Source organism: Trachypithecus francoisi, unplaced genomic scaffold (assembly GCF_009764315.1).
Source record: "Trachypithecus francoisi isolate TF-2019V2 unplaced genomic scaffold, Tfra_2.0 Lachesis_group3, whole genome shotgun sequence".
NCBI classification, from domain to species: domain Eukaryota; kingdom Metazoa; phylum Chordata; class Mammalia; order Primates; family Cercopithecidae; genus Trachypithecus; species Trachypithecus francoisi.
In genome coordinates this window covers 123099898-123114034 of record NW_022681468.1, presented here as the reverse complement: position 1 = coordinate 123114034, position 14137 = coordinate 123099898, and the positions used below count along the sequence as shown (strand labels likewise).

Here is a 14137-nt window from a genome sequence, read left to right as displayed (position 1 = left end):
GGGTTTAAGCAATTCTCATGCCTCAGACTCCCAAGTAGCTGGGATTAGAGGCGTGTATCACCATGCCTGGCCTAAATTTTGTATTTTTTAGTAGACAATAGGTTTCGTCATGTTGGCCAGGCTGGTCTCAAACTCCTGGCCTCAAGTGATTCGCCCACCCCGGCCTCCCAAAGTGCTGGGATTACAGGCGTGAGCCACTGCACTCAGCCTACTATCTTTTAACTTTATTAAATGCTTTTTTTTTGTTTTTTTTTGAGATGGAGTTGCACTCTTGTCGCCCAAGCTGGAGTGCAGTGACTCGATCTTGGCTCACTGCAACCTCCGCCTCTTGGGTTCAAGCGATTCTACTGCTGCAGCCTCCCAAGTAGCTGGGATTACAGGTGCCTGCCACCACGCCCAACTAATTTTTGTGTTTTTAGTAGAGATGGGGTTTCACCATGTTGGCCAAGCTGATCTGGAACTCCTGACTCAGGTCATCTACCCTCCTCGGCCCCACAAAGTGCTGGGATTACAGGTGTGAGACACTGCGCTTGGCCAACTTTATTAAGTTCTATACTAAATATAAAAATTAGCCAGGTAGCCGGGCGCGGTGGCTCACGCCTGTAATCCCAGCACTTTGGAAGGCCAAGACGGGCGGATCACGAGGTCAGGAGATCAAGACCATCCTGGCTAACACAGTAAAACCCCATCTCTACTAAAAATACAAAAATTAACCGGGCATGGTGGTGGGCGCCTGTAGTCCCAGCTACTCAGGAGGCTGAGGCAGGAGAATGGTGTGAACCCGGGAGGCAGAGCTTGCAGTGAGTGGAGATCGCGCCACTGCACTCCAGCCTGGGCAACAGAGCGAGACTCCGTCTCAAAAAAAAAAAAAAAAATTAGCCAGGTATAGTGGCGGGCACCTGTAGTCTCAGCTACTTGGGAGGCTGAGGCAGGAGAATCACTTGAACCTGGGAGGCAGAGGTTGCAGTGAGCAAGATCATGCCACTGCACTCTGGCCTGGGCAACAGAGTGAGACTCTATCTCAAAACAAAAAATAAATAAAACAATAATTTTTTTAAAAAAAGTAATTAGGCCGGGCGCGGTGGCTCAAGCCTGTAATCCCAGCACTTTGGGAGGCCGAGACGGGCGGATCACGAGGTCAGGAGATCGAGACCATCCTGGCTAACACGGTGAAACCCCGTCTCTACTAAAAATACAAAAACTAGCCGGGCGAGGTGGCAGGCGCCTGTAGTCCCAGCTACTTGGGAGGCTGAGGCAGGAGAATAGCGTAAACCTGGGAGGCGGAGCTTGCAGTGAGCTGAGATCCGGCCACTGCACTCCAGTCCGGGCGACAAAGCGAGACTCCGCCTCAAAAAAAAAAAAAAAAAAAGTAATTAAAAAAAAAAACACAAAAACTCTAGTTTGACCCTTCCCTCTCCCCACCGCACAGCAACACAGGAGCAACACCTACACCACAGGTTGAAAACTAAAGGATATATTAGAGGCCAGGCACGGTGGCTCATGCCTGTAATCTCAGCACTTTGGGAGGCCACCAAGGCGGGCAGATCACGAGGTCAGGAGATCGAGACCATCCTGGCTAACATGGTGAAACCCCATCTCTACTAAAAATACAAAAAATTAGCCGGGCATGGTGGTGGGCACCTGTAGTCCCAGCTACTCGGGTGGCTGAGGCAGGAGAATGGCGTGAACCCGGGAGACCGAGCTTGCAGTGAGACGAGATCGCGCCACTGCACTCCAGCCTGGGCGACAGACAAGCGAGACTCCGTCTCAAAAAATAAAAAATAAAATAATATATTAGAAACACTTGAAAAACTACAAAACTCTCTAAAAATATACTATCATCTGCAAAAAATTATATCTACACTCCCACATAATTCAAAAATAGACTTCAAAATGTGCATATGTATAGTGATTGACAGTTACTAAATGTATTCATTTTTTAACCACACGTTACTGACATTTATTATGAACCAGGCACTGTGCCACATCTTGGGGACACATAAGTAATCGATACAGGCAGAGTCCTTGCCCTCATGAAATTTAAAATCTTTAGGTAGACAAAGTAAATTTTATTCTTCTAAATTATAAAGTAAAAACTGAGACTTAAAGACACAGGTGTGATTTTCCTATAGCCAAAGTTTAAGTAGCAAAAAATGAGACAACACAAGATATGCTTTTTTTTTTGAGACGGAGTCTCGCTCTGTCGCCCGGGCTGGAGTACAGTGGCTGGATCTCAGCTCACTGCAAGCTCCGCCTCCCAGGTTTACGCCATTCTCCTGCCTCAGCCTCCCGAGTATCTGGGACTACAGGCGCCCGCCACCTCGCCCAGCTCGTTTTTTGTATTTTTTAGTAGAGACAGGGTTTCATCATGTTAGCCAGGATGCTCTCGATCTCCTGAGCTCGTGATCTGCCCGTCTCGGCCTCCCAAAGTGCTGGGATTACAGGCTTGAGCCACCGCGCCCAGCCAACACAAGACATGCTTTCTAATTCTTCAAACAGTTCCCTTTCTAGTACATCACAACTGTTTCTCAAGATCTCAAGAGATACGACAATTAAGGATAGCATCTTAAAGCATTCTGAGATTTCTAAGAACATAATGGGTCCACATTTTTATTGCTATTGTAAAACACAAAGGTCTAACATAAAAATCAGAAAGTTCTTACCTCATGACCTTTACCTTTGAATTTTGCCTTATCAAATACATGCCTTAAGGCTGGAAGTCCTCTCTCTGAAATTAATCTGTGAATAAAAATATGTTTTTAATTTCAAGTTTCCTTTTCTTTTTTTTTTTTTTTTGAGAGGGAGTCTCGCTGTGTCGCCCAGGCTGAAGCACAGTGGCATGATCTCGGGTCACTGCAAGCTCGGCCTCCCCCGGGTTCACATCATTCTCCTGCCTCAGCCTCCCAAGTAGCTGGGACTACAGGCGCCCACCACTGCGCCCAGCTAATTTTTTTTATTTTTAGTGGAGACAGGGTTTCACCATGTTAGCCAGGATGGGTCTCGATCTCCTGACCTCGTGATCCGCCCGCCTCGGCCTCCCAAAGTGCTGGGATTACAGGTGTGAGCCACCACGCCCGGCCTAATTTCCAAGTTTTCTCGAGTTTGGTCCAAAGCAAGAGCATAAGAAAAAATGTTCTGCTGAACTAAAATAAACTTTTTTAGAAATATAAGAGCTCTACATCATACCAACCAAAAGTTTATAACATTAGAAGAAAAACAGTGGATGTTAAAAATAAAACATATAAACATATAAGAATATAGTAAATGTACCTCTGAGCATCCAGCTTGGGTATATTTCTTTTAACTGTTCTCTTTGGAGGTACAGGAACAAGTGCTCCACTTCCTGACTCTGGTGAAACATACCAAGATTCAGTATTACTGTATTTAAATAATTTGTATTATTTATTTTGTATCATTTCCAAGCTGGTAAGATAACTAAACATGGGACACCTTTTTTTGAAACAGGGTCTCACTCTGTTGCCCATGCTGGAGTGCAGAGGTGAGATCTTGGCTCACTGCAGCCTCAAACTCCTGGGCTCAAGCGATTCTTCTGCCTTAGCATCCTGAGTATCTGAAACTACAGGAGTGGCCTACCACACGTGGGTAATTTTTAAATCTTTAGCAGAGACGAGGTCTTGCTATGTTGCCCAGGCTGGTCTTGAAATCCTGGGCTCAAGCCATCCTCCTGCCTTGGCCTCCCAAAGTGCTGAGATTACAGGCAGGACCCAGTGTGCCCAGCCTCCCTTTTTTTTCCTCAAATACCTTTTACCACAGCCTCCTTTTACCACAGCCACCACGCCCCGGCTAATTTTTGTATTTTTAGTAGAGACGGGGTTTCACCATGTTGGCCAGGCTGGTCTCAAATTCCTGACCTTTTGATCCACCGGCCTCGGCCTCCCAAAGTGCTGGAATTACAGGCATGAGCTGCTGTGCCCGGCCTCACAGCCTCCTTTTTATTTTTTTTTTTTTTTTTTTTTTTTTTTTTTTTTTTTTTTTTTGAGGCGGAGTCTCGCTCTGTTGCCCGGACTGGAGTGCAGTGGCCGGATCTCAGCTCACTGCAAGCTCCGCCTACCGGGTTTACGCCATTCTCCTGCCTCAGCCTCCCGAGTAGCTGGGACTACAGGCGCCCGCCACCTCGCCCGGCTAGTTTTTGTATTTTTAGTAGAGACGGGGTTTCACCGTGTTAGCCAGGATGGTCTCGATCTCCTGACCTCGTGATCCGCCCGTCTCGGCCTCCCAAAGTGCTGGGATTACAGGCTTGAGCCACCGCGCCCGGCCTCAGCCTCCTTTTTAAAACTCTCTATACATACCTTCATCAGGCTCAATTCCTTCACCGTCTTGTCTCTCTGGAGAGACTGGAGGTGGGAAAGGAGGAAAAGTTTCATCTTCTACATGCTCATAACCTGGTAGGTCAATCATGCCATTCTCCTGTGGTTCTAGCATCTTTTCCTCTAAGGGAAAAAATGTAAAGTTATTTGTATTCATCCAAATAGTCTCCACTATATAGACAAGTTCTACCTGCAGCCATTTCATGTGTTTCAATCAGACCACATTTCAAACTTACACATCATGAAAAGTAGAAAAGAGACTAATTATGAAAAAAAAGGACTAGACTAGAAATCAGAACTAAGTTCCAAGGTAGACCCTAACACTAAATATCTATATCATTTTGAACAAATCGTTGTACCTCAACTACTGAGCTTCCCCTACCATAAAAAGATAAATTTTGGGCCGGGCACCGGGGCTCATGGATATAATCCCTTTGGGAGGCCAAGGCGGGCGGATTACCTGAGGTCGGGAGTTTGAGACCAGCCTGACCAACATGGAGAAACCCGTCTCTACTAAAAATACAAAATTAGCCGGGCGTGGTGGCACATGCCTGTAATCCCAGCTACTTGGGAGGCTGAGGCAGAAGAATCGCTTGAATCTGGGGGCAGAGGTTGCGGTGAGCCGAGATCGGCACTCCAGCCTGGGCAACAAGAGCGAAACTCCATCTCAGAAAAAAAGAAAAAAGATAAATTTGACTTTTCAGAGGGTTTCAAACTGTGATCCAATAGGGTATGAAATACGCAGGATATAGGTACTTCACCCCCACTTCAAGTAGAGCAGCTTAAAAAAAAAAAAATCTGCCAGGCACGGTGGCTCACGCCTGTAATTCCAGCACTTTGGGAAGCTAAGGCGGGTGGATCACAAGGTCAGGAGATGGAGACCATCCTGTGAATGGTGAAACCCCATTTCTACTAAAAATACAAAACATTAGCTGGGCTTGGTGGCGGGCGCCTGTTGTCCCAGCTACTCGGGAGGCTGAGGCGGGAGAATGGTGTGAACCCGGGAGGCGGAGGTTGCAGTGAGCCAAGAGCACGCCACTGCACTCCAGCCTGGGCCACAGAGCAAGACTCCATCTTTAAAAAATAAAATAAAATAAAAAATTAAAAAATCTGTTTATATACACCTACTATGTGCCCACAAAAATTAAAAGTAAAAAAAATTTTTTTTTAATGTGTTTACATATTGGTGTTCTAGGTAAGGCTTCCTTTAAAGAATAGGAAATTATCCTCAGGTTAGTAACTCGAAAGAATGTTTTTCAGTACTGCCTTGCTTCTCAGTAACAACTGACACTTTCAGTCAGTTTTTTCTGGGAAAAATGTTTACCTTAACTTTTAAGACACAGTACTCACCTGACTTTCCTCCCTTTCTGGGCACTCCTCCTGGATTTTCTTTGCAGGTTTATCTTCTAACCTGGCCATTAAGTATCCAAGACTCCATCCTAGAGCTTCTTCATTCATTTATGCATAGTTTTAATAAGTACTTATTTATAGATGACTCCCTGATTTTCATCTCTACCCTAGGCCTTGACTCTCCGATCCAGATCACTATTTCCCATTTTACACCTCCTAAATGCCTGAAAGGCACCTGTAATTCAACATGTACAAAACCAAACTTCTAAATTTTCCTAATTCAGTGAATGACATCTATCCAGCTAAGCAATTCAGAAACCTACAAGTCATCTTTAGCAATTCCTTCCCTCTATCCCACAGATCCTGCCCATTTTATTTTCTAAATATCCCTTGAATCTATTTCTCCTTATCTCTATAACCACTTCCCAACATTTCTTGCTTGCATTACTCCACTACTGTCATCCACTCTTGCCTTCTTCAATTGTCCGTATTACATCTAGGCTGAATCTGAAAATGTAAAGCTGATCACCTCACTTGGCTTAAGTATTTCAATGGTTTCTGATTGCTCTTAAGATAAAGACAAAACTCCAAGGTCCTATGTGATCTGGCCTCTTACAACCTCACCAACCTCACTTGACACTACTCTATGCTTTTTCTTTCCTTGAAAGAGCTATATTCCTCAGGCCACTAGATCTTTACAAATACTATTTCCTGTCTTGAAAAAGCTATTCCTTGACTCCTAATCTCTTTCAGATATCAACTATCTCCTTTTCAAAAGTTTACCTCAATTTCTCTAAATCCTTCTTTAGTAAGCATTCATAGTGTCAAGTACAAACGTCATGGCACTTATCCAGTTTCAATATCAGGTGTTATTTATACAGTTATTTATTGTTCGTCTCCCAAACTAGACTGTAGCTCAAAAAGGGCAACCAGGTAGGTCTCTCTGTGCTACACAGCTCGAACCCCAGTGCTGGTACACAGCAGGTGCAGGTGGATCAATATATATTTGATGAATGATAGAATGCAAAAAAATAATTCCAAAGTTTCCCCAAATTGGAGTTAGATGATCTTTAAAATCTCACTAATCCTAAATTTCGATTACCATATATATAAAAGCAAAGCATCGCTGGGCGCGGTGGCTCACGCCTGTAATCCCAGCACTATGGGAGGCCGAGGTGGATCATGAGGTCAGGAGTTCAAGACCAGCCTGGCCAACACAGTGAAACCCCGTCTCTACTAAAAATACAAAAAAAAATTAGCCAAGTGTGGTGGCGGGCGCCTGTAGTCCCAGCCCAGCTACTCCGGAGGCTGAGGAAGGAGAATCGTTTGAATTCAGGAGGCGGAGCTCGCAGTAAGCCAAGACCGCGCTAGGGCACTTCAGCCTGGGCGACAGAGCCAGACTCCGTTTCAAAAAAAAAAAAAAAAAAGCAAAGCATCAATTCCTGATCATGACCCACTGTAGCTTCAAGTAAGCTACAAGAATCTATACTAGGGTTCAGAACTTTGAGGCTGACAGCGAGCTTTGAGTTTGATGACAGTACCTAAAATATATTAAGTGCACTCAAGAACTGGCCAAGCACGGGGTGGGATTGTCAGGAAACTGATATTTCTTCTATTTGTAGTGAATAAGATGCTCAACAGACGACTTTTACTCTGCGTCAGTGGTCGCATAACTGTCTCTTTTTAGACATTTATGAAATTGTGTGAACTTCCTCCTCTACTCCTCAAACTCCCAGAAGAGTGAGAGTAACAAATGTTATGTCCAAACCACGGTTTGTTCCCAGACCCTGTTTTCCAATGCCCACCTCTTTTCCAAGAAGTCCAAAGAGACGGCCCTCATCGCAAAGGAAGTGCTACCGTGCTGCCTCGATGTCCCCCTTGGGTGCCACCCCTGAAACATCGAACCTCCTATACCTCTTCTCCAGCCGTCCCCCTCATCCTCGATCCCCGCCTATCCTCTCTTTAACTTCATTCATTCATCCAACATTCGCTGGGCGCTTTCTACATTGACACGCCCCGGACAGAAGACTGGGGTAAAGATGATGAGGAACACATTCCCTCCCGCTAAGGGGCTTGGTAGAGTAAGAGGCAGCTCAAAACCTAAGCAACCGGGACACGCGCCCACCTCCCCGCCTCTGCAGGCCAGGTCAGGTCGACTCTCCAGCCTCCTGACCCGCTGCGACAATTAGGCTTTCCCGCTCGTCCGTCTGGCTCCCTGGCTCGTCCGTCTGGCTCCCTGGCTAGTCCCTCTGACTTCCCTCTCCCCGCAAGAACTTCACTGGCCCGCCAGTCAGTTCTTACCTCACGCAGAAAACACCGGCCACAGAGCGTACCTCGACGTGCAGACAAACGCGCTTCTCGCGATACTCGGGAACTCCCGGGGCAAGAAAGGCCCGCAGCGTTTGGCGCCAAATCCGCGCTCGAGCTGGGCGGGGCCTGCAAGACCCACCTCTCAGGTTCCGCCCAGCACGCCGGTCCCGCCTCGCGTCCCACTGTTTCCGCCCTACTGAATTCTTCAGAGGGCCTCCTTATTTGCATAAAGCTAATACTAGTTATTCTGGGCTTTTTTTTTTTAATTGAGACTAAGTCTCGCTCTATCACTCAGGCTGGAAAGCAGTGACTCGATCTCGGTTGACTAGTCTCTAGCTCCCGGACTGAAACGATCCTCCCACCTCAGCCTCTCTTCCCCGACTACACCCAGCTAATTTTTGTTTTAATGGGTTTGTTTGTTTGTTTGTTTGTTTTGCAAAGACGGCGATTAGCTGCCCAGGCTGGTCTCGAACTCCTTGGCTCAAGCGATTTTACCGCCTCAGCTTCCCAAAGTGCTGGGATTACAGGCGTGAGCCACCGCGCCCGGCATTTTAAACCTTGGAAATAGGTCTCAGTTTTTGGAAAACTGAGTTGTGGGAGGAGGAAAAAGGACAAAGACAAGCAATAGTGAATCAGAAATTACCGCTTCTTCAGAGTTCATAGCAGAATGCCTCGAACTCAGAGTTTTATGAATTGTTTATTGAATAATAAACTGAGAAAAGAGGTGGTAAAGAGAGGAAAAACAGGGTTGAGTGTAGACACCGGCCGGGTGCGGTGTGGCTCACGCCTGTAATCCCAGCACTTTGGGAGGCCGAGGCGGGCAGATCACGAGGTCAGGAGTTCGAGACCAGCCTGGCCAACATCGTGAAACCCCCATCTCTACTAAAAATACAAAAATTAGCACGGTGTGGTGGCGTGCGCCTGTAATTCCAGCTACTCAGGAGACTGAGGCAGGAGTATTGCTTGAACCTGGGAGGTAGAGGTTGCAGTGAGCCAAGATCATGCCACTGCACTCCAGCCCTGGCGACAGAGCAAGACTCTGTCTCAAAAAAATGTTATTTGGTCAGACTTGGTGGCTCATGCCTGTAATCTCAGCACTTTGAGAGGCTGAGGCAGGAGAATTGGTTGCGCCCAGGAGTTCAAAACCAGCCTGGGCAACATACTGAGATTCTCTATTAAATAAAGAGAAAACATTTTTTTAAAAGTTAACTTTTCCATTTTAAAATAGTGAGTCCAAATATATTTGTATTTGTTTGTATACACACAAACATACACACACAATCTCAGAAAAATATATAACTAGAACCTATGCAATGAAAGTGGCATATGGAATAGAGTGGGATGGGAACTTAACTATAATTTTTTTTGAACATACAAATGTATTAACTATTCAAAAAGCTAAATTTAAAAATGTTATCTGAAGCAAATATAGCATCATTAAGATTTGCCAAACCTAGAAGATAATTAGGGAATACTGGCAGCATTATTCTCTCCACTTTTCTTTCTTTCTCTCTTTTTTTTTTCTTCTTCTTCTTTAAGATGGTCTCACTTTGTTGCTAAGGCTGGAATGCAGTGGTGCAATCACAGCTAGAATCAGGTGATCCTCTCTCCCCAGCCTCCCAGGTAACTGGCACTACAGGCTCACATCACCACACCCAGCTAATTTTTTAAATTTTTTGTAGAGACAGGAGTTTCACTGTGTTGCCCAGGCTGGTCTCCAAAGCCTGGGCTCCAGCTACTTTTCTGTAGCATGATGAAACATTTTTTTAAAAATTTAAAAAGCGACGCTGGGTGTGGTGGCTCATACCTGAAATCCCAGCACTTTGGGAGGCCAAGGTGGGTGGATCACCTGAGTTCGAGACCAGCCTGGCCAACATGGTGAAACCCTGCCTCTACTAAAAATACAATAATTACCTAGGTGTGGTGGGTGCCTTCCTGTAAGCCTAGCTACTCCGGAGGCTGAGGCGGGAGAATCGCTTGAACCCGGGAGGCGGAGATCGCAGTGAGCCAAGATCGCACCACTGCACTCCAGCCTGAGCGATACAACTAGACTCTGCCTCAAAACAAAAAAAAAGTTTAAAAAGCACTGAGTCCCGGATGTCGAGGCTGCAGTGAGCCGTGATCACGCTGCTGCACTCCAGCCTGGGTAACAGAGTGAGACCCTGTTTCAAAACACACACACACACACACACACACAAACACAAAGATAGAAAGTAAATTACCAATTTGTCTAAAATTATGTATGCACGTGTATCTATGTGTCACATTTCCTTTATTTTATGGTTTTATTTCTATACTTGTGAGATAACATATATCAATATTCAACAATTAATAAAATTAACATAAATTTAGTTTTTTTCGTTCTTGAGACAGAGTCTTGTTCTGTCGCCCAGGATGGAGTGCAGTGGTACAATCTTGGCTCACTGCAGCCTCGATCTCCTGGGTTCAAGAGATTCTCTGCCTCAGCCACTCGAATAGCTGGGATTACAGGCATGCACCACCATGTCCAGCTAATTTTGTATTTTTTTGTATTTAGTAGAGATGGGGTTTCACCATGTTGGTCAGGCTGGTCTCAAACTGACCTCAAGTGATCCATCTGCCTCAGCCTACCAAAGTGCTGGGATTACAGGCGTGAGTCACTGCACCAGGCCTAAAAGTAACGTGAATTTGAAATGAGAAATGTCTGTTTCAGTAGTCTGAATTATTGAGACAAGAGGCATTCTTTTAATTATCCAGGTAAGTTTATATACTATACTTTTTGACTAATAAAATAAATGTAAAAGCACTCTGAGAAATTAAAAAAAGTTATACACTTTCCCCACGTTGCCCCCAGCCTGCCAAAAACGAACAGAGCGGATACTCTTTAAATCTCAGTTCCATCACTTACTGGTTGGTGACTTTTAACTCTGATTCAGTTTCCTTTTTTTTTTTTTTTGATCACCTGAGTTGGAGTGCAGTGACACTGTAACCGTGAACTCCTGATCTCAGGTGATCTTCCTAACTAGGCCTCCCAAAGTCCTGGGATTATAGACATGAGTCACCCCACCTAACCCAGTTTCCTCATAGGGTTGTAAGGAGGAGTAAAAAACAATATGTAATGGCATGTTACTGTAGTATCGCAGCTACGTTAGTCCGAGGCAGGAGGATTACTTGAGCCCAGGAGGTCAAGGCCAGGCTAAGCAACAGGGACATCCTATTCCTAAAAATTAAAAATAAATGTAAAAGATATTAATATGTTTTCCATAATTATCCATATGATTTTTAGAATGTTTCACCCTTTTAGAAAATATAAAGATTTTGGCTGGGCATATTGGCTCACACCTGTAATCCCACCACTTTGGGAGGCTGAAACAGTAGGATTGATTAAGCCCAGGAGTTCCAGACCAACCTGGGAAACATGGTGAATGAAACCCCATCGCTACAAAAAAGTAAGAAAAGAAAACGCAAAGATTCTGTTAAGTAATTGTTTGTTGCTTTATCTGAGTTACAACCACAGTTGTAAGTCATTGATATTGTCAATAACTAATTGTTCACTGGATGCAGTGGCTCTTGCCTGTAATCTCAGCACTTTGGGAGACCGAGGCAAGTGGATCACTTGAGGCCAGGAGTTCAAGACCAGCCTGGCCAAAATAACGAAACACCGTCTCTACTGAAAAAACAAAAAATTAGGGCTGATGCAGGTGGCTTAGTCCTGTAATCCCAGCACTTTGGGAGGCCAAGGTAGGCAGATCAGCTGAGATTAGGAGTTCAAGACCAGCCTGGCCAACATGGTGAAACCTCGTTTCTACTAAAAATACAAAATTAGCCCGTTGTGGTGGTGGGTGCCTGTAATCCCAGCTACTGGGGAGGCTGAGGCAGGAGAATCGCTTGAACCCAGGAGGCGGAGGTTGCAGTAAGCCGAGATTGCACCACTGCACTCCAGCCTGGGCTAGAGAAGGAGACTCCATCTCAAATAAATAAATAAGAATTAGCTGGGCATAGTGGCACACACCTGTAACCCCAGCTACGTGGAAGGCTGACGAATGAGGATCACTTGAATCTGGGAGGCAGAGGTTGCAGTGAGCAGAGATCGTGCCACTGCATTTCAGCCTGGGCAACAGAGTGAGACTCTGTCTCAAAAAATAAAAAGGTGAAACTGAACATTTTAGTACCTTGTTCAGATGTATCCAAAACCTAGAAGTTTAGGATCATTACTAAGTATTCCTTATTCTCTTTTCATTTTTCATAACCTTTCTATTGTAATTTTTTTTTTTTTTTGGAGATAGAGTCTCACTCTGTTGCCCAGGCTAGAGTGCAATGGCCCCATCTCCACTCACCGCAACCTCTGCCTCCCAGGTTCAAGCAATTCTCCTGCCTCAGCCTCCTGAGTAGCTAGGATTACAGGCATGCACCACCACGTCCAGCTAATTTTGTATTTTTAGTAGACACGGGGTTTCTCCATGTTGGTCAGGCTGGTCTCGAACTCCCAACCTCAGGTGATCCACCTGCCTCAGCCTCCCAAAGTGCTGGGATTACAGGCATGTGGGAGGCCGAGGCGCATGGATCACTAGGGCTCAGGAGTTTCAGACCAGCCTGGGCAACACACTGAAACTCCATCTTGTGCCTGGTCTATTTATTTATTTATTTATTTATTTATTTCATGGCTGGAGTGAAGTGGCTCAATCTCGGCTCACTGCAACCTCCGCCTCCCAAGTTCAAACAATTCTCCTACCTCAGCTTCCTGAGTAGCTAAGATTACAGGTGCCCGCCTCCATGCCCAGCTAATTTTTGTATCTTTGGTGGAGATGGGGTTTCACCATGTTGGGCAGGCTGGTCTCGAACTTCTGACCTCAGGCAATCCGCCCAGCTTGGCCTCCCAAAGTGCTGGGATTGCAGGCATGAGTCACCATGCCTGTCTTGTAAACAGTTTTTTTTTTGTTGTTTTTTTTTTTAGACGGAGTCTAGCTCTGTCGCCGAGGCTGGAGTGCAGTGGCCGGATCTCAGCTCACTGCAAGCTCCGCCTCCCAGGTTCACGCCATTCTCCTGCCTCAGCCTCCCGAGTAGCTGGGACTACAGGCGCCCGCCACCTCGCCCGGCTAGTTTTTTGTATTTTTTAGTAGAGATGGGGTTTCACCGTGTTAGCCAGGATGGTCTTGATCTCCTGATCCGCCTGTCTCGGCCTCCCAAAGTGCTGGGATTACAGGCTTGAGCCACCATGCCCGGCCTGTAAACAGTTTTATACTGTTAAACAAAATAGTGAGAGGACATTGCTATGGACTAACCTCCCACACTAGGCCTGAACAGGCCAGACCAAATCAAAATGGAGTCACTCTGAGCCAGTTCTGGTTCTGAGGGCTGCCCAATTCACAATTGTTCTTTGTTCTTTCCTCAGTTCAACTGTGCTAAATATCATCTGCTTCAAGTTTCTATTTTATTTATTTACAATTTGAGAGACAGTCTCACTCTATTCCCCAGGCTGGAGTGCAGTGGCATAATCATGGTTCACTGCAGCCTTGACCTTTTTGGGCACAGATGATCCTCCCACCTCAGCCTCCCGACTAGCTGGGACCACAGGCATGCGTCACAGCACCCAGCTAATGTAGAGATAGAGTTTCAATGTGTTGCCCAGGCTGGTTTGAAACTCCTGACCTCTAGTGATCCACCCACCTTGGCCTCCCAAAGTGTTGGGATTACAGGCATGAGCCACTGCACCTGGACTGTGTTTTTTTTGAGATGGAGTCACACTCCATCACTCAGGCTGGAATGCATTGGCGCAATCTCAGCTCACTGCAACCTCTGCCTCCTGTGTCCAAGCAATTCTCCCACCTCAGCCTTTTGAGTATCTGGAATTACAGGCATGTGCCACCAAAAGAAAGAAATTCTTGAGAATAGGTAATTTATAAAGAAAGCAGACTTTTTTTTTTTTTTGAGATAGATTCTCACTCTGTCACCCAGGCTGGAGTGCACTGGCATGATCTTGGCTCACCACAACCTCTGCCTCCTGGGTTCAAGCTGTTCTCCTGCCTCAGCCTCCCAAGTAGCTGGGATTACAGGCATGCACCACGACGCCCAGCTAATTTTTTTTTTTTTTTTATTTTTAGTAGTGATGAGGTTTCACCATGTTGCCTAGGATGGTCTCCAACTCCTGACCTCAAGTGATCCACCTGTCT

At 45.7% G+C, this 14137-nt stretch overlaps 1 protein-coding gene across 8 annotated transcripts in view; it reads right to left on the bottom strand.

The window, feature by feature from the left end:
* TIPIN (TIMELESS interacting protein) overlaps positions 1–14137 on the bottom strand; it is a 54167-nt gene that overhangs the window by 14538 nt on the left and 25492 nt on the right. Inside the window, exons 1-5 of one of the 8 annotated variants that reach the window (XM_033189671.1) lie at positions 7980–8080; positions 5679–5913; positions 4311–4451; positions 3271–3349; positions 2664–2739 (exon numbers count right to left, since the gene is read on the bottom strand). In XM_033189671.1, the coding sequence (XP_033045562.1) occupies positions 2664–2739; positions 3271–3349; positions 4311–4443 (288 nt within the window). In that variant the 5' untranslated portion in view covers positions 4444–4451; positions 5679–5913; positions 7980–8080. Of the gene's footprint in view, positions 1–2663; positions 2740–3270; positions 3350–4310; positions 4452–5678; positions 5914–7979; positions 8327–14137 lie in introns of those variants that run through there. The other 7 variants (XM_033189670.1, XM_033189673.1, XM_033189668.1 and 4 more) reach the window with 7 other exon arrangements.